At 36.2% G+C, this 20878-nt stretch overlaps 1 protein-coding gene across 1 annotated transcript in view; it reads right to left on the bottom strand.

The window, feature by feature from the left end:
- Positions 1-20878, bottom strand: part of LYST (lysosomal trafficking regulator) — a 189383-nt gene that overhangs the window by 50479 nt on the left and 118026 nt on the right. Inside the window, exons 32-40 of the mRNA XM_072822986.1 lie at positions 15188-15364; positions 14589-14665; positions 14261-14449; positions 11803-11948; positions 11618-11714; positions 10596-10657; positions 9122-9177; positions 4022-4174; positions 625-869 (exon numbers count right to left, since the gene is read on the bottom strand). Coding sequence (XP_072679087.1) covers positions 625-869; positions 4022-4174; positions 9122-9177; positions 10596-10657; positions 11618-11714; positions 11803-11948; positions 14261-14449; positions 14589-14665; positions 15188-15364 — 1202 coding nt within the window. The remainder of the gene's footprint in view (positions 1-624; positions 870-4021; positions 4175-9121; positions 9178-10595; positions 10658-11617; positions 11715-11802; positions 11949-14260; positions 14450-14588; positions 14666-15187; positions 15365-20878) is intronic.

Below are 20878 nucleotides of genomic sequence, written 5' to 3'. Positions count from 1 at the left end.
ACCAAGCCTTTAGAACTAGTTTCCAGTCTCTAGGAAATACAGAAGCTAAAGGAAGAAGCTAAATACTAACATGGGAATGGGGGATATCCTACAAAATAAATGACATGTTCTTTTTTTTTTTTTTTTTTTTAACAAGTCGATGTTAGGAAAAAAGAAAGAGGAAAATGCATACCAAAAAACAAATGCTTATTCTAGAAGTATGACTGTAGAGACATAGCAACCAAAGGTGATAGTGGGCCTGATATAAGCCAATGAACCATAAAAAGACATCTTTCATATAATTGGGGAACAGTGTTAGATGACATCATGAAATTATTGTTAATTTTCTTAGATATGATAATGGCACTGTAATATGACAAGTAAAACAATGTTCTATACTTTCTCAGGAGATGTGTACACAGGAATAACATAACAAAATGTTTGTGATTTGTCTTAAAAATAAAAAAAAAAGATGATGCAAGTTTGGCAAAAACCTTCATATTTGTCAAATTCAGATGATGGACAGATGAGGTTCATTGTATATTCCTTTTGTAGTGGTGCACGGTTGAAAATTCTCATGATAGGTCTCTAATAAAACAAAGACAGCATATGGACAAAGCTAAAAGGTGATAATATTTTAGTTACCTGTAGACTGATGGATCACTGAGGTCAAGGGTCTCACTAACGTAGTCAGCAAGTATGAACGGGAACACTGGATACTGCATGAGATCATTGAAGGATCGGCCGGCATGTTTGTTTAAGTGAGTCAAATATTCAAAGTTAGTAATTTGTCCAGTATACCATAAATTTGTCAAAGCGTTGATGTTGCCATATTCCAGGAGATTAGGGAGGTTATTTGTTAGTATACTATGGTACACGTCATCACGAACCTGCAAAGGAAGGATAAAAAAAGTACCAGGCTACTGACACTTTTCTCCAAAGTATCCATATTTTAGGCATGTTACTAATCTCAAGGCCACTAAGAAAATACTTGTTGCTCGATTAACATCCACTGATGGAGAACTGAGATTCAACTCTGGGTCTTCCTCCAAAGCCTGGGCTTTTAACCATTATGTTTTGCTATTGGAGAAATCAGTTAATAAGAACATGAGAAAAAGTCTGTATATAAAAGTCACTTATATATAGATCCTGAAAAAAAAGTGGTAGATTTTATCTACATAGATATTGTAGAAAGAGCATGGTTTTCTTAATTAGACAGACATGGCCTGATTGTGCTAGTTACATTTGTAATATGGGAATAATAATATTTATTTAATGAGAGTTAAATAAAATATCGATGTAAAATATGATATTTGATTTTCACTACTGATTGAAAACCAATAAACTTTGGTGTTTTGCTTTTCCTTTTTTTCTTTTCTTTGAGATTCACAGAACTTGTCACAAAAAAAGGTAATCTGATTTTTTCTAAAGCCGTTGAATGTCGATTGGTAATAAATTGGAAAAAACAGTCAAGCCAGGCCTTTACTAAAAAATAAATTTGGAATATCTACCTTACATGTGTATGTACTTCAGGCTTAGGAATGAGAGTCACATATGTGGATAACCAGAGATAGGACTAAAAGTAAATGAGAAGAATGGGGAAAGGGAGTTATGGCTATGGAACAGGCAAGGTCACAGTCAGTTTAAGGACCTCCACCTAGAACACGTTTCACAACAATGTAAATATACTAGACACATTAAAATGGCTAAAATGAGGGCACCTTGGTGGCTCAGTTGTTTAAACATCTGCCTTTGGCTCCTTCCAGTCATGATCCTGGGTCCTGGGATGGAGCCCTACATGGGGCTCCCTGCTCAGAGGGAAGTCTCCTTCTCTCCCGCCTACCTTCATGCTCACTCTCTTTCTCAACTAAGTAAACAAAATCTTTTAAAAAATGGTCATTTTATTTTACATATTTTCTTATCACAATTAAAAAAGAATAGGTTCAAGGAAAAACAAAAAGCCCTAAACCTGTAGCTTAAATCTGAAGGCTGCCACCTTCTAAAGCTAAGGATGATAGAAGGGAGTTTATGATAGACTGCATACCAAACTCTGCAAGAAAAAGGAAGCATTCATTCATTTGACAAATATTGATCAAGTACCTATATTCACGCTGTTGATGCTATAGTACCTAGTAAAACAAAATGTCTACATTGTATTGCAGAGACAATATTGGATGTTATTAAGTCCTATATATAAAACAGAGCAAAGGAAAGGAGACTTGGGGATAGGGGTGACAGAGGTGTTGCTATTTTATTAGAAGTAGTCAGGAAGGTCTCTCTGAAAAGGAGACATTTGATCAAGGAATCTGAAAAGGTGAGTGAGTGAGTCATGTGAATTTCAAAAAGGAAAAACACTCCAGGCAGCATTCCAAGGAGCAGTAAATGAAAAGGTCCTGAGGCATCAGTGTACCTAATCAAGGAAAAGAAAATCACCATGGATGGAGTGAAGAGAGAAGGGGATAGAATGACAGAAAAGAAGGTGAGTGAGATAACAAGATGCCAGATCACTCAGTGCTTCATTCAGCTATTATGAGGACAAGTGACACAGGAAGTGATCGGACAGTTTTGAGCAGAGGAATGGCATGATCCAACATACCTTAGCTATTGTGTTGAGAATAGTCTTGAAAGAAGGGAGAGTATGGGGGGGGGGGGCAGTTAGGAGGCTTTTGCAATGATTTAGGCCAAGAGATGATACTTGCTTAGACTAGGATGGTAGAAGTTAATGTAAGCAGTCAGATTGTGGATGTATTTTTGAGGGAAGAGTCAGCAGGCCTGAGAGAATAGGTGTGGGGCATGAAAGAATAAAAGGAGTGTAGGATAATCCCCAAATTTTTAGATTGGGCAATCAGAAAGATCAGAGTTGCCAAGTTTTGAAATGGGGGAAAGTGGCAAACAGATTCTGAGGGAGAAGATTAGAAGTTTGGTTTTGTGCATACTTAAATATGAGATGCCAATTCAACTTCCAAGTGGAGATGCCAAGCAGGGAGTTGAGTATTTGAGTGTGGCATTCCTGGGAGAGGTTTGAGTAGTGATATAAACCTGCAAGTTGTTACAATACAGGTAGTATTTAAATTTATAAGAGTGGATGAGAAGACAAGAGGTCTGTGGAATGAGCCCAGAGGAACTCCAAGAAGCATCTGCAAGTAAAACTGAGAAGGAACTCCCTTAAGGCAGGAGGAAAAAAAAAAAAAAAAAAAAAAAAAGGCAGGAGGAGAGCTAACAAAAAGTGATGGCCCAGAAATCTAATGGAGAGGGTTATTTTTTTCCTAAAAGATTTATTTATTTATTTATTTATTTATTTATTTATTTATTTATTTAATAGAGTGTGGCTGAGGGAGAGGGGGAGAGAATGGGGAAGAAGGAGAGAAAGAGAGAAGAGGAGGGAGAGGAGGAGGGAGAGGCACAAGCAGACTCCCCACTGAGCGTGGAACCTGACATGGGGCTCTATCTCATGACCCTGAGATCATGAACTGAGCCAAGACCAAGAGCTGGACGCTCAACTATTCAACCAACTGCACCACCCAGGTGTCCTGGGAAGGTTATTTTTTTTTAAGAAAGAGAAAACAATCACTGGTGTCAGATGTTGCTGATAGGTCAAGTAAAATGAGGACCAAGAAATGTGACCATAGGGTTTAGACATGGAGGTCCCAATAACCCTGGCCAGAGGAGCTATAGGTGAATTGAGAAGAAAACCTGACTAGACCATTTCAAAAGAGAACTGGAGATAGCGAGCACAGATAACTTTTTCCAAAAGGTTTTCTATAAAGGACAGCAGACAAACTGTAGCTGGTTATGCATTCACTTGCTTTTTATAGATATGGTCACTTTGAAGAATCTGAATTAATACAGTTTTGAAGGACAAAAACCATTCTCAGCCAAGGGTTCGCTTTAGGACTAAGAAATAAGGCAGTTTTTATTTGATGTCAGAAACAGTGAACCAAAGTTTAAATAAGTTAAACTTTCATAAAATCAGTATGAGTATAGTTACACTGGTCCCATGATAATTTCAAAAATATGTATCTGTTAATAAGGCCAAACTTACCTTGGTGTTATCAAATGCTAACAGAAGTGTTCTGCCATTTGTTAGAAAGATTTCTACAGCATTGTCTCTCAACTGCCACCAACGTTTGTGAACTTCTTTAATTTCTTCATATGTCCAGGAGAAAGATGCTGGTTCCAATTCTCCCTGAAGGCTCTAAGACAAAAGAAATAAATGAAGTGTTTGCTTTATAGGAAATAAAAATAATCATTTTAATTTTAGATTTTTAAGATATCAAAATGAAATAAAAGGTCTTCCTTTTGTGACAATCTGACAGATAAGAGTCCCTGACCTGTCCCACCCTCCACTACAAAACACTTCAAAATGCTGGATAAAATTTAAGGAATTAAAAAAAATACAGACTTTATTTTTATTTTTTAGTAGGCTTTATCTTTGAGAGCAGTTTTAGGTTTGCAGAAAACTGAGCAGATAGTGTAGAGAATTTCCATGTATTCCCTGTGTGCACTCACAATTTCCCTATGTTTAACATCTCCCAATTGTGTGATAGGTGTGGTGCCTTTATAAGAATTGTTGAGCCAATACTGAATATATTATTCTTAACCAAAGGCCATAGTTTACATTAGGGTTCACTCTTCGTGTTATGCAGTTCTGTGGGTTTTGACTAAGGTTTCCTGAAATGTGTCCACCATTATAACCATCTCCTCATCCTCTCTCCAACCACCGATCTTTTTGCTGTCTCCATAGTTTCTTCTTCCAAGAATACCATATGGTTAGAACCATACAATACGTAGCCTTTCTAGACATATTTTAAAGCTGAGCTTGCAAGAAATTAAGGGAAAATGAAATCCCCAGGAGCCAAGAATAACAAGAAATGTGAAAAGCAGCAGTGAGGTGGAGGTGACACTTTGGCAGCCTGGTTGTGTGTCTGTCCATATGCATGCAGGTCCACACCTGGTTTCAGAAACTGTGATTTAGGTTAACAATCACTTGAAGAATGAAGATGAGGCATGGGTTTTCTGGATCAGAGTATGGAAGTGAAATTACTTCAGAAATCTGAAACCCATTAAGGGACATTTTCCCAATCACAGACAAACACACATGCCCATCAACAGAGGAATGAGCAGGAGCTTGTCTCTTTTGGCCTGGGGTCTGAGTGAAGAATAAAAAACAAGCCTCTCCCTGAGAACATGGATTTTGGTTAAAATTAACCTATCTGCATGGCCTGGGAGAGCCCCAGCATTGACACATACTTCCCATGCCTCTGGATCTTCAGGAAAGGCAAAATAGCCTCCTACAAATTCAGTCCCACAGACTGTAAGCTTACAGATCATCATGCCCCAGATGGCTATGTTCCTCTCCTGTGTGGTCAGCAAAAGGAAGGAAGAGATAAAGTGACCACCAGAAGGCTGGATCTCCCTGACAGCATAACATTAATCCTGGCCTCCTTCAGCAAATTCCCATATTCTAGAATGAAGGGTTAGGGACCAAGGTCCTTTACTTCTTACCATCACTGGGTGCTTGCCAAAGTACAAAGTCAAGAAAAATTTTAAAAACATGTCTAACTCTTTTGTAAACTGCAATTGAATACATGAATTACATACTCAATGCTTTTAATAGAAAAACCATGATAAAAGCTTCTACCTAGGTTTAAAATTAGTCAGAATTTATCTCATCAAATTACCCTGCATCCTACTTTGGTTTGTTGTTGTCAGTTTTCCCTTTTGGAAACAGCATTTATTTACCCTTTTGTGTTGGGACAGGAGCTCAGAGCAAAATTTAGAACTCAATTGCAATGACTATCTCATCCCAGGCTCTTCATCCTTCTAAAATCTTTTTTGAAATTTTTAAACTTTGACTTGCCCTCTTCTATGTGTGTTATAGTATTGTACTAGGCTCCAAATGACTTTTAGAAGTAGGGGTAGGAAATACATTACAAATAAAATTAAACATTTTAATGAAAATGTAGTAGTCTCATACATAAAACCAAATTCCTTCTTACTGAGCTTCAACTTTCATTCATTCATTCAGCTCAGCAGATGTTAATGGAGCATCTATGAGCAAGGTGCTCTGCTAAGTGCTCTGCACGAAATACATCTGTATAAGAAGGAAAGTGTATACACACTTAAAATGCAAGACAGCAAATGGCACATAAAATGTAGGGACAAATGCTAAAGAGCAGAGGAAAGGATTCTTCACTCTATTAAAAAAAGAGGGACAATAAATGGTGCTGGGAAAATTGGACATCCACATGCAGAAGAATGAAACTAGACCACTCTCTTGCACCAGACACAAAGATAAACTCAAAATGGATGAAAGATCTAAATGTGAGACAAGATTCCATCAAAATCCTAGAGGAGAACACAGGCAACACCCTTTTTGAACTCGGCCACAGTAACTTCTTGCAAGATACATTCACGAAGGCAAGAGAAACAAAAGCAAAAATGAACTATTGGGACTTCATCCAGATAAGAAGCTTTTGCACAGCAAAGGATACAGTCAACAAAACTAAAAAACAACCTACAGAATGGGAGAAGATATTTGCAAATGACGTATCAGATAAAGGGCTAGTTTCCAAGATCTATAAAGAACTTATTAAACTCAACACCAAAGAAACAAACAATCCAATCATGAACTGGGCAAAAGACATGAACAGAAATCTCACAGAGGAAGACATAGACATGGCCAACATGCACATGAGAAAATGCTCTGCATCACTTGCCATCAGGGAAATACAAATCAAAACCACAATGAGATACCACCTCACCCCAGTGAGAATGGGGCAAATTAACAAGGCAGGAAACCACAAATGTTGGAGAGGATGCAGAGAAAAGGGAACCCTCTTACACTGTTGGTGGGAATGTGAACTGGTGCAGCCACTCTGGAAAACTGTGTGGAGGTTCCTCAAAGAGTTAAAAATAGACCTGCCCTACGACCCAGCCATTGCACTGTTGGGGATTTACCCCAAAGATACAGATGTAATGAAACGCCGGGACACCTGCACCCCGATGTTTCTAGCAGCAATGTCCACAATAGCCAAACTGTGGAAGGAGCCTCGGTGTCCATTGAAAGATGAATGGATAAAGAAGATGTGGTTTATGTACACAATGGAATATTGCTCAGCCATTAGAAATGACAAATACCCACCATTTGCTTCGATGTGGATAGAACTGGAGGGTATTATGCTGAGTGAAATAAGTCAATCGGAGAAGGACAAACATTATTATGTTCTCATTCATATAGGGAACATAAATAATAGTGAAAGGGAATAGAAGGGAAGGGAGAAGAAATGGGTAGGAAATATCAGAAAGGGAGACAGAACATAAAGACTCCTAACTCTGGGAAATGAACTAGGGGTGGTGGAAAGGGAGGAAGGTGGGGGTGGGGGTGAATGGGTGATGGCCACTGAGGGGGGCACTTGACGGGATGAGCACTGGGTGTTATTCTGTATGTTGGCAAATTGAACACCAATAAAAAATAAATTTATTATTAAAAAAAAAAAAAAGAGGGACAGCCCGGGTGGCCCAGTGGTTTAGCACTGTCTTCAGCCCAGGGCGTGATCCTGGGGACCCGGGATTGAGTCCTACGTCGGGTTCCCTGCATGGGGCCTGCTTCTCCCTCTGCCTGTGTCTCTGCCTCCCTCCCTCTCTCTCTCTCTCTCTGTGTGTCCCTCATGAATAAATAAATAAAATCCTTAAAATAAAAAAAATTTTAAAAGACAGTATTTTAAGTAGAGTTTTAAAGGGAGGAAATGGCATCTTTTTGGATTCAGAAAAACGTTGGCTCCTATATCAATGATTAAATTCCTTGGTTGCTAAAAAGTGACATCTTGAAAAATAATGTAGCCATACTTTTACTAGCTGGGATCAATGCTGTGGCAGTTGCTAGGTAAATCACACGAAAGAATGCCTACTCAAATTTTGGGGCTATATTAAATATTTTCATGACTTTTTTCATATTACAACAAAATTTTATGTTTTAGCTCATTAATATTTTAAACTCAAGTATGTATTCACTATTAAAGCACATATAAATTTATTTAGTATATCCTTAGCAATTCCTGGTTTTAGAACTTTTCTGAAACAAAGGCCTTATTTTTATTACAGGAATCTCAAAACAATATTTTAATGGCATACAAGCTAATTCTTTGTCTTATTATACAAAGAGTAATTTTTGTTATTTTCTGATTAATATTAGTACTTCCAATAGAATAAAAATCATGGTACTAAGGTATGTGAATATCATGATTTAAGTTATTCAATTATACAACATCTTCCTTTCTTTGTGAAAGTAAGCGTACTTGATAGTGAACTGGGAGTGGTAAGGAGTATACATTTGTTGCTATGAGAATAGTGATAAAAAGAATAAATTAAATAAAATAACGGGAGCACTTTTTTCATTTTTATTATTTTTATATTTTTAAAGTTTTAATTTTAATTCCAGTTAGCACACAGTGTTATATAGTTTCAGGTGTACAATATAGTGATTCAACACTTCCCCCTGTGCTTATCACAAGACAAGTGCCCTCCTTAATCCCCATTACCTGTTTAACCTACTGTCCCACCCACTTCCCCTCCGGTGATCATCAGTTTGTTCTCTGTAGCTAAGAGTCTGTTTCTTGCTTTGTCTCTCTCTCTCTCTCTCTTACTTTTTTCCCCTTTGCTTGTTCACTTTAACAAGAGCACTTTGGAATTTGACTCATAATACTAATTGCTATGAGATCAGACTGTAAGCCAGAGGAGATGGTATGGCCTCTTTTTAAAAGTATCTTTAGGGGATCCCTGGGTGGCGCAGCGGTTTGGCGCCTGCCCTTGGCCCAGGGCGCGATCCTGGAGACCCGGGATCGAATCCCACGTCGGGCTCCCGGTGCATGGAGCCTGCTTCTCCCTCTGCCTATGTCTTTGCCTCTCTCTCTCTCTCTCTGTGTGACTATCATAAATTAAAAAAATAAAAAATAATAAAAAAAATAAAAAATAAAAAATAAAAGTATCTTTAAAAGAAAAAGCTTGGAATTAAGACTAATCCTTGTGTAGAGTGACAATATATGAACTCTCATAGTGCTACCTGCTCTCTGGTTATACTAGAGTTATACATTTTGGGCATCTGTCTAGATTTATGTAAATGCAAACTTAAGCCTCTACTCACCGAACTTTCGACTGTATCAGAAGCATTATCTTCCACAAAATACATCCCACATTTACCTATAGAAAGTAATTAGTTGGGAGTTTAAAAATAAATCTGCATATTACCATACGTGATTACAGATTTGACCTCTGGAGTCGGTTGGCCTAAATTTAAATCCCAGCACCCAGCAACAGTCCCTGTCACTCAATATATATTTTTTAACAATATCCATGGGATCTTGGGCAAGTTGCTTCTTTGTGTCTTAATTTCCTTATTAAAAAAAAGGGGTGGAAGACAGGACTTAATTTCACAGAGTTACTGTGGGAATTAAGTTAGAATATATGTAAAATGCTTATTACTAGTGCCTGGCATTCAGTGCTAAAAAAAAAACTTGGCTATTATTATTTTCAGTACTCTTCTTATATTACTAGCATATTAATTTGTTTTATTTTCTCACATGTTCATTGTAGTTAACTTGTAAACAAATTTTCTAGCAAAAGAGGAATCCTTAATTATATGTATTTAAACACTCAATAGAGCAGAATAGACCTTAAAAGATAGCCCCCAATGTTTCCTGCTTTATATGTTGACTGTGTTAATACATGTCCCTGCGCCATGGTAACCAAATGGTAGGAATTTCTCTGGGGCTCTGTATTGTATCCTGGTCACCCTGGAGCACTGAGCACTGATGGCTTAGAGAAGGGCATCATCTCCATCCTCCTGACCATGGGGCACAGTCCTGGCAGCTTGAAGCTCTGCATCTTGAGTCTTGGAGGCTGTAGTCCTTGCTTACAGCAGGGACTTTCAAGTTTGAAGGTACATCAGAAATCCTGGAGGGCTAAAGAATGCAGATTGCTGGGCCCCACCCACAGAGTTTCAGACTCAAGAAGTCTGGGCTGGGGCCCAAGAATGTGCATTTCTAAGAAGCTCCCATGTGATGCTGATGTTCCTGATTTGGGGACCTTGCTTTAAGAATTACTGGCCTAATAGCATATAAGCTGATTCTTTAAGGAATCAGAGACCAAGTGGTGCAACCTATTGCTTTATACCTTGAGGACAAAATTTCTCACTAAACGTAATTACATAGGTATCCATGGATGGACAACCTTGGTCTTTCTCTCAGAAGCACAATAGAGAATATAAATTATGAACTATCTCAAGGTGGACATATTTCTTAATATTCTAATAGTTCTTCACTTTAAAAACAAAAATTGCTGTACAGTAAAAAGAATGATTAAATATAAAAATATATACTTATGAGGAAAGTGAACTTTATAAAAATTAAGATGCTATTCATGTGCTTTTTAGAAAATAAGATTGTCATTTCTTCACATTTGTGAGTCATAAGCACTATATACAATGTTAAGGCAAAATCACCTATGTGATGTTAAGGAAAGTTTATCTGATTTAATGGTATTATGTCAAATACTGCTTCAAATTATCTAAGAATACAATAAGGCAGGGTATGTATAAAACTCTTCAAAATGTGACTTACCTAATAACAATTCACCAGCTGTCTCTCGAGATGGTGCAACACTGATACATCTTCGATTCACTCTGTCAAAACATTGAAAATCACTATGATTAAATGTTTTCACCAATTTTAAAGAGTATGGTATAAGACATTATTTATCTAGTAAAAGAGTTTAGCACAGCAGAGTAGTTTCAAAAACATGTCTTAAAAAAAACATGTCTTGTCTAAACCCACATGATAATATTATCTCATTTTTTAATGTTCTAGTAGAGGAGAAAATGAAATTTTTAGAGAAGGCTCATAATTCCTATGCCATGTCTAGAGAATATAGAGATTCATTGTTTTTAAAAGAAATTTCAGTATTTTATATTTTCTAGTAATCAAGCAAATGCCGGGTCATACCTCTGGTATTTTCAAACACATAAAAGAATCCTTGTATTCTAGGAAAAACAGAATTTAGACTCAGAAAAGATCTTTTGAGAAAAGATCTACTCTTTCAAGTCACTCACCTTCTTCGAGTCTCAGTTTTTCATCTGTTAAATGGGCATGATAATAACTGCTGCAATAATGATAATACTATCAATAGCTAACATGTACTGACTCATTTGATACTCAACAATACGCTGATACTTTGGGTACTGTTATCTTCCTCACTGACACGGAGAGGCTAAGTAACTTGCCCAAGATCAGATAGCTGGTAAGATGAGGAGCTAAAATTTGAACCTTTAATCACTGCACTAGATTGCTTGTCTCGGACGCCACTAGCAGTGCTATCTTTTTCACAGACACATTAGGACAGGTCAACCACAAAGATTTATGTATGCAGATAAGGGCCAGAATACGATGACTGAAGTCCACTGAATCCTATCAAAAATGTCTTTTCCTTTTGGGTTTTGGCCATTCAACCTGTCCTCTCTTGAGCCATGTGTAGGACCTTTCCTAAACCACAGCATTATCTGGAATGAATATAAACACTACAATAAATCACAAAACTCTTTAACTACTTCAACAAAAGTGAGGACATTTTAAAGATTCACACTTACCTTATAGACTCACTTGCAGCTTTGTCTTTTACAGTTGAAGAGAAAGAAGAATGAGTTTTATCTTCAAATAGGAAAGACAGTGGTGGTTTGACCACATCTGTTGAAGAAAAAAGTACATATTGTCTCTACGTAATGACCACAGTTACATACCACATTTGTATGTTGCGTTAAGAAGCCATTATTACCTTCTGATTTTTGTCTATCCCGAAGGAGATATTTATTTGGAATAGTTAAGTAGCATCTCTGTAGACGTCTCCTCTCTCGATTTGGCCCTTCTGTGGGATCCAGTTGCCATGAAGTCGGATAGTAGAGAGGGTCATACCAGGCTGCTCTGCAAGTGACAATAAAAGAATGTTCTAAGTGGCAATCTACAGTACTTATAGCTTATAATAAAATTATTATAGAACTTGAATAAAGAAATCAAAATTGATCTAATAAATTAAAAAACCCCAACTGCTTATCTAATTAGACTAGGGAATACATACATAGAGTACAACAGAATAAGATAAAAAAAATATATGTTCTACTCCTAAACCCCAGTCTTCTGGTTCCCTGCCTGGAGGCATGCTTTGCTACCACTTTCTTATACCTATTAAATTTTTAAAAGGATATATCATGACTACTTTGAATGCTTTAGCAACATGTATGCTTTAGCAGTACACTGATTGGACTTAATACGGCCTGATAAAATACATTTTCCAAAGTAAGTTTCTATATTTCTCATCTTGCCTACTAACGTAATGAATAAACTTAGTTCATTTTTGTAGCACAAGTTACACTTCTTAAAAAAATAAGCTCATATTTTAAATGAAAGGACAGTAGAACTGCATTGAATATATTTTTAGAAATAGGTAAGAGAAAAAAAAATCACCCTCAATCCTACTCCCCTAAACATACCTAATCAGGGCAGCCCAGGGGGCTCAGTGGTTTAGTGCCGCCTTCAGCCCAGAGCCTGATCCCGGAGACCCAGGATCGAGTCCCACATCAGGCTCCCTGCATGGAGCCTGCTTCTCCCTCTGCCTGTGTCTCTGCTTCTCTCTCTCTGTCTCTCATGAATAAATAAATAAGATCTTTAAAAAACAAACAAACAAAAAACAGATCTAATCACTGGTAGAGATTATTTTCTTTCATTTTTTAAAACTGTAGTTATAATTATTATGTATATACATTTCTAAATCCCTTCTTCTTTTACTAGACATATTTTAATCTTTATTGTCATCATTGAAAATAGCTGACTAATGCACTGAGTGTATTATCATGTATTTAACTCTATTACCATTATTATATATTTTCTTCCAGTTCATTCACTAGCAATAAATAATGCAGAGATGAAAACTTTTACAGTTATTGCCTTTCTATATTTTGAATATTTTCCTTAGAAGAGAATTGCTGAAATAGGATAACCGGGGGTAGAAATAACATATTTAAAGGATTCCTGACATATGCTGTCAAGTGTATAAAGCCATTGAGTCTCTACCATGGACTAGATTACATTTCTTTCTTTTTTTAAAAAAAAAATATTTTATTTATTTATTCATGAGAGACACACACAGAGAAAGAGAGAGGCAGAGACATAGGCAGAGGGAGAAGCAGGCTCCATGCAGGGAGCCCAACATGGGACTCAATCCCAGGTCTCCAGGATCATAACCTGGGCCAAAGGCAGCGCTAAACCACTGAGCCACCAGGCTGCTGTAGATTACATTTCTTTCTGCTGTGGGTATTAGTACCTAAAAAAAATTTATAACATAAAAGGTAAAACATGGTATTTAAAGGTTTTTAAAAAATCAAATTAGCCTCTAGTCACACTGGATATTTTCCTGTTTATTAATTCTATTTGTTTTATGTGGAAGAGTGTATTCACATCTCTTGCTCAAACTTTTTGGGATCTTAACATTTTACTTTTAAATTGGCATTAGTTTTTAAAACCATAAAAATGTTAACTTTGATGCGTTTGTTGAAAATAAACTTTCACATTTTGTTGCTTTTGTTAGAGTTATTAAGTCCACTGGAAAAAAAATTAAAGCTCAAATCCATTTTTTTGTTCTTGGTGGTTTCTTTTATGGTGTTTGAGCTTAGAAAGTTAACCATCTATCACAGAGTTGATAAACACTATTTTCTTCCACTGTATAAACTTTGAGTTTAATTCTTTTGTTCACCTGGTATCTCCTTTAGTGTATAATGTTTAGTGCATTTTAGCACCTTAAGTCATGCTTATACGTTACCTTAACCAAATTTAAAGAATAACACCTTAATTTTCCTCTTTTCATTATCTGTGATACATCTTTTAGATATTATTACTAAAATCTTATCTAGAAAAATATCTATTTCCCAACTATCCTGTTTCAGTGATTTCTCTATTCTTCTACAAAGATTCTATTTTAAAATTAAAACAATGTATAGATTTTATTATCTAGAAGAGCTAATGCCTCTCTTTCTCATTCCTCCTTCCCCCTGACCTTGCCCTCAAAAATTTAAAAAAAGATTCTTGTAGGATTATTCAAGATGAAATATATCACAAGTGATTAAACAAAAAATATTTAAACTAATGAAACAGTGTTATGAATCTTTATTCTGAAATGAAAAAAGTGTTTCACATTAATAAAATATGCTGGACAACTTGAAACGTCCTCCCACTTTGCTTACCTATCATGTGTCAGCTGTTGAATAAGTTCCTGCCAGTGTCTGCTGGCACTCAGATCTACTTTGTACATTCCTCTGATATATTGAATCACCTTTTTTCTCTCAATTCCTTGGGAGAGAGACACGGCCTGGGTGATGTCTGCAGCGATTTTAGATATGTCCTTTGATTTTGAATCCAGACGCTGAAAGAGACTAAATAAACAAACGAGACTGCCCGTAAGTTAAGCCTATCCGTTAGATAGACAGAAAAGCATGATACTTTAACACTAAAGGTATGTGTGAAGTCCAATGGATTAAAAAGGCATGACTTTTAGAACATAGCAAATCCTACCTTTGTTGATTATTATTAACCGTTCTCTGCCAGGTGGCTTTATTTGTACCTTCTTCAGTTTCATATTTCTTTTGTTCCTAAAAGATTGGGATAATAATATGCAGTATAAAACATATTATTTATCATTTGACATTGCCACAGAAGCCAACAAACTCATTTTAAAACCAAGTTAATAAAAAAAAAGTACTGTTCCCAAGAGACTAGAACATTAAAACACATTAACCGCTTAAATAATAATTCTCCTTTGTTTCTACACAGTTTGGGGGACAGAAATTAGGGTAGAATAGTTAACAGGGTTGCCAAACCTAAGGGGTTTACACAGTTGCTTGCTTCAAGGCTGATTCTTCAACGTGCTTGTTCACTATAACAATCTTTCCTTCACTGAAAGTTACTGATTTACGATAAGGATGACTACAAAGGATAAAGTGCTCCTTACAATAAGCCTATTTATTCTCTCATAGTAAAAAAAGTGGTATAAAAAATCATATCAAATTTATCATCAGTGATATTCTATAATAAAGAGAATCCTTCGATCATTCTTTAATTACATTCAATGGGATCTCCTAAGAAAATTGTGTCTTATGATTTCACTGACTCACCTCTTTGATCATTTTAATAAGGTCTGCTTTTGTTGTTGCTGTGGGAGGGATGCACTTCTGCCCGCACAGTTTTAAAGCATTCATAAGCAGTTCTGCTGTGTCTAGTTCTTCTTCAGTCAATTCATCTTGGTGATTATGTATCAACTCTGACAAATATAAAACCAACTTGGCTCCATGCTTTAAGAAAAAGAAACAATTTTTTAAGTCATAAAGAATTGTTATTTCTTATGTTTAAATTATTTAAGAGTAATTAAGTTAAATTATATTGTTAGATTTATTTGTTGGGATCTGGTTGGAATAAAGCAGCTAAAAGACATCTTGGGGATGATTGAAAAAATTTGATTTTGCATTGGAAATATGGTGACATTAGGGTATAAGCTAATTATGTTAGGTATAATGATGTTGTTATGGTTATGTAAGATAATGTCTTTTGAAAAAGATTTCTGTAATTTACTTTATTTTTTATTTTTTTTGTAATTTACTTTAATAAAAAAAGAAATGATGTCAATATGGTTAAAATATTAACAACTGTTAAATTTAGGTGATGGTTTTTATATGATACTCATTATATAATTTTCTATTTTTCTTACTATATTTGAGAATTTTCATTATAAAAGTAAAGAAAGAAAAGGAAAGTAAGAAAAGGAGGAAAAGAAAAGCAAGCAAGTAAGCTTTTGGGGAAAAATTTTTGGAGAGGATTTGCTGTAGGAACTGAGGAAATAAACTTGGGATAAAGGAAAATAATTCTTAGTTCTTCTCCTAGGAAAAATGAACTGGAAGGTAAACTTTCCTTTAAACCTTCAGGTAAGAGAATTATGCTGATTTATTTTTTTCCCTTTGATTTTTGCTTGGTAGAATAGAAGTTGGTGAAACTTCCACAATACAACCCTTTCTTTGGATCAGCTTGTAAGCAGTCATTACTCCCCATGGACAACTAAAGGTGATAAAGTCTAAAACCAGCAAGACTTAGGCACCAGTTCTGTGCATATGCCCAGAGAAGGGCTGGTTTGGGTCAGTCTTTTCTTTTTTTAAAGATTTTACTATTTATTTGAGCAAGAGTGTGTGAGAGAGAGATCATACACAAGTGAGGAGAAGCAGACTCCCCACTGAACACAGAGCCCAATGCTCTATCCCAGGACCCCTGGGATCAGGACCTGAGCTGAAGGCAGAGGCTTAACCAACTGAGCCACCCAGGTTCCCCCAGGCCAGTCTTTTATGAACTGCCCTGTAACCAAAATCAGAATGTTATTTAAGGCGATGTCAACTGTCTTTCATAGAATAGACCTAAACCAAACTTTGATTCATGATTTTTTAAGTGGCCTTTCCATGCTATAGATCTTATGCCTAATTGTTATATGTACACTATGTATTATTGAAACATTAATTATGCCAAAAAATGAAAGATGTGTTTTACTTTTTAAAAACTCGCATTGATACAAATACCACTGCATGGGACGCCTGGATGGCTCAGTGGTTGAGCATCTGCCTTTGGCTCAGGGCATGATCCCAGAGTCCCAGGATCGAATTCCACATTGGGCTCCTTGCATGGAGCTTGCTTCTCCTCCCTGTGTCTCTCTGCCTCTCTCAGTGTCTCTCATGAATAAATAAAATCTTTTAAAAAAATACCACTGCATTTGGCTTTATGACATTTTAAACTGTGAACAGTATTAAATGTCAACAAATGAATTTGGAAACTCTTACATTTTGGGTGATATTTAAATTAACACAGTGAATCACATCATATCATTTCCCAAAAGCATAAGATGAACATATGCAATGATGAAAATAGCAAAGCTCATTTTAATGCAACATTTTAAATTACTCAGGAGACAGCTGCTACCTGACCAAAAGAGAAAAGTGCACAAATACTCTGCGAGTAAAAGGCCTAAAAAGTTGGCAAATAAAGAAAAATAGTAAATGTCTAGACTATTTTCATGTGTGTTTTAAAGGTAATGCTCTTGATATAATCTAAAAATAGTTCAGTTTAGTATTCAGTGACCTTCTAAAATCACCTTGAAGAGCTATCAAAAATGTTTTCATTTATCCTGAATATCTAAAACACACGTGGTTTTCTCAGTGCCTGCAGTTGTTTTTAGAATCTCATCTCAACATCTGACCAATAATTTATTGATCATAGTTCCTGGGACCTGAAAAGGTGTTATAAGGGATGAACACAAAAAAGGGAAAAGTCTTGTTTTTAGCCCTCAAAAAATTAATTTAAGGAACTGAATTTATTAAACACAAATTCTTAGAAGATAATAAAATGCTAATGTGTGTGAAAATAACATTTTCAGGTATTTGTCTAAGAAGGAAGAGCTCTGAATGGACTCTGAAGGTAAGGAAGGTTTTGAAGGTGGGGAAAGGGAGCTGGACGTATGGATACATTGACCGAACAGGTATATAGATGGACACAAAGAGGAAGGAGGCACTTCGTGCAGAGTGGACAGCACAAATGGAGCAGCAGGTCATTAGAATACACAGGATGTAAAGAGGTTGCAAGAGACAAAGATGAGCTGATCTTGTAAAGAAGAGCTACAGACCGAGGGATTAATCAGAATCAAGTTATAACAATAGGAGAGAGGCACTGGGTTTTAAAAATCAAGCAGATTACAAACAGAATATAGCTTGTTGCCAGTTACAAAAATGCACAAAAAGATCTCTATGTACTGTTATGGAATGACCTCTAGAATGTACTGTTAGTTGAAGAAAGTGAAGTGCAGAATAAAGTGAAGAGTACAGTTCTCTTTGTGTTGAGGAGAGGGTGGGGATAATACATATACTCTGTGTGGTGTGTGCACGCACATGCACAGATTTGCTTCTATCTCCAAAAGAAATAGCAATAATAAAAAAGATGGTGACCTATAGAGAAAGAGATGGAATGAAGGGAGGGAAAGAGTTAAAAGCTAGAACCTCTCTGTGCCATGTTTCACAATTTTGATTTTGGAACCACGTAGACATTTTATATAATTAAAAACAAAGTAAAACAAATAAAAACCCAGTGGAATCCCTAAAAATAGAAAGTGAATGGCAAAAAAAAAAAAGAACATGACTAGTTAGTTGACGTTGGTGGCATGACTAAATAAAGAAACTTATTTGAATAGCTTTTACAATAGCTTTTTTTTACAATAGTTTATTTTCATGGCACACTCATTGTGATATCCTAAGAACAAAGAGCCATGAAAAAGTCTTAATTTGCATTCACTGAGCTTGTTATGTGAAAATGTTGGTCATCTTATTTTGAAAAGATATAGATATCTATCTATAGATAGATAGAGAAAGAGAGAGAGAGAGAGAGGGAACAAATAAGTGAGTATACTAATGGTATCAGGAACCAAGATTATCAATATTAATAAAAGGAAATACAGGTATAAAATCCAAGAAAATATGAAAATATAAGTAGGAACTCATGATTCATTTTTCTTTCTAAAAAGATTCATATTTTCCTAGCTTTGTCCACTAGAAATGCTGAGAAGAAATGACAACTGAATAGAAATGAGTGCACCTAGTCCCTAGATTTATAATTTCTAAATACCATTATCTCATGAAAAGGAAACAGGGGGTTCTTGGGGAGTGGGGGGAGTCTGGTTCTAGATCCAGGAAGGAAGGTGCAAGATAAGCCAGGGACATTCTTCTATTCCAGAAAGCAAAGAAGTTAGTCATATTAACTTGCTAAAAATTGAAAAGCTATATTAAAAAAACGCAACAATTTGAATCTACAGAGGTGTTAATTTGAATATCACATGGAATAATAACTGCAAAGGTTTGAAACTACTTTTGTAAAAAATACCTGAATTCATAATGACACCTCAAAAATAAAAACGAATACAAAAATTGGAGGTTGCTAGGGCACCAACTCATTATCCTAAAAATTAATAAACAGGGAAAAGAAGCAAGCATTTATCTTGCCTTTCCGATACAGACTATATTTTAGGGTACTCAAATAGTTAATAAGGGAATATTCTTCCTTACACAAGAATCAGAGCTAAAAGATGATGGTGGAATGAGAAACTTTGAGAAATAACTATTTTGCAATTCCTATTGAAAAAAGTGCATCCTGGCAACTATAATCAGCGGCTGCTAAAACTGTTAGGTTAAAGATTGAGGGTGAACTTTGTAATGCATGGATCAGGCTGATATAGTCTCAAAAAGCCGGACAACAGGCAGCCCAGGTGTCTCAGCGGTTTAGCGCCCCTTTCAGCCCAGGGCGTGATCCTAGAGTCCCAGGATCAAGTCCCACGTCAGGCTCCCTGCATGGAGCCTGCTTCTCCCTCTGCCTGTGTCTCTGCCTCTCTCTCTCTGTGTGTCTCTCACGAATAAATAAATAAAAATCTTAAAAAAAAAAAAAGCAGGACAACTAGACATTCTCTGTCTCCTGCTATGCTGTAATGGAAAACGCAAAGCACTTTTAATAAAGAAGTCTTTTTTTTTTTTTTAAATAAAGAAGTCTTTAAATAAACAAACACAAAAACAAATATGATTCCAGGAACTAGAATCCAGTCAAATCTTGAAAACTTGAGCCACAAGCATTTGATCAGCTAAACCCAGAATGTGGGAAATCCTGCAGAACAAATAACCCAGTTTCATCAATAAATAGCTGATATTTTAAACATGGCTGGGGAGGGTACCTGTCAGGGATTAAAAAGACTAAGCATACATCAAACAAATGCAATGTGTGGGCCTTGTTTGGATCCAGAATCAAGCAATTATAAAAATTATAGAACAATTGGGAAAGTTTATACACTATTAGATGACAATACGGAACACACTCATTACTGAGCATGACAAATTTTGTAGGAGTCCTTATCATTCAGAGCTGTAGACAGGTAAAGGATTTAAAGATAAAATGAATTGATACCTGACATTTATTTCAAAATACTACAAAGAAAAATTAATGCTGGGTAATGGTCACATGGGTCCTTGTTTGATATTTTAGGTATTTTTGAAAGTCTCCATAATCAACTTAAAAAACAGGTGCACAATAATGTGGTTTTAAGGTAGAGAGGAGGTTTTTGTAGTCATCTGAGCACAGGGGTGAAAGTCTGGACTAGGGTAGAGCATGTAGAAAACAGTTAAAGACAAAATAAATGACTGGCCTTGGTGATGACACCAAATTTTAAAAAATATTTCATTTGTTTATGAGAGAGAGAGAGAGAGAGAGAGAGAGAGAGAGAGAGAAAGAGCAGGGGGAGGGGCAGCAGGAGAGGGAAAAGCAGACTCCCTGCTGAACAGAGAGCCCAATGTGGGGCTTATCCAGGGCCCTGAGATCATGACCTGAGTGGAAGGTAGACACTCAACCAAGTGAACCACCCAGGCATCCCAAGACATAGTATATTTTTATCACTTCAGGAAGTTTCCTAATGCTTCTTTCTAACCAATTCACCTTCTTGCTTCCTCCTTCCTCACGGACACAACTACCATCCTGAATTCTATCACCGTATCTTAATTTTGCCGGTTCTTAGACTTCATATGAATAAAATCACAAAATGTTGCTCTTTTGTGTTTGGTTGTTCTTTTTGCTAACATAATGTTTTTGAGGGTTTCATCCATTATGGTAGGAGTATCAGTAGCCTGTTTCCTTTTACTGCTATATAATAGTCTATTATATAAATATATCACAATTTGGTTATATACTCTCTTGTTGATTGACATTTGGGTTATTTCCACTTTTTGGCTATTAGCAAAAAGGCTGAC

This window comes from Canis lupus, chromosome 4 (assembly GCF_048164855.1).
Source record: "Canis lupus baileyi chromosome 4, mCanLup2.hap1, whole genome shotgun sequence".
NCBI lineage: Eukaryota > Metazoa > Chordata > Mammalia > Carnivora > Canidae > Canis > Canis lupus.
The sequence above is the reverse complement of the archived record's forward strand: the minus strand, read 5'-3'. Positions and strand labels throughout refer to the sequence as shown.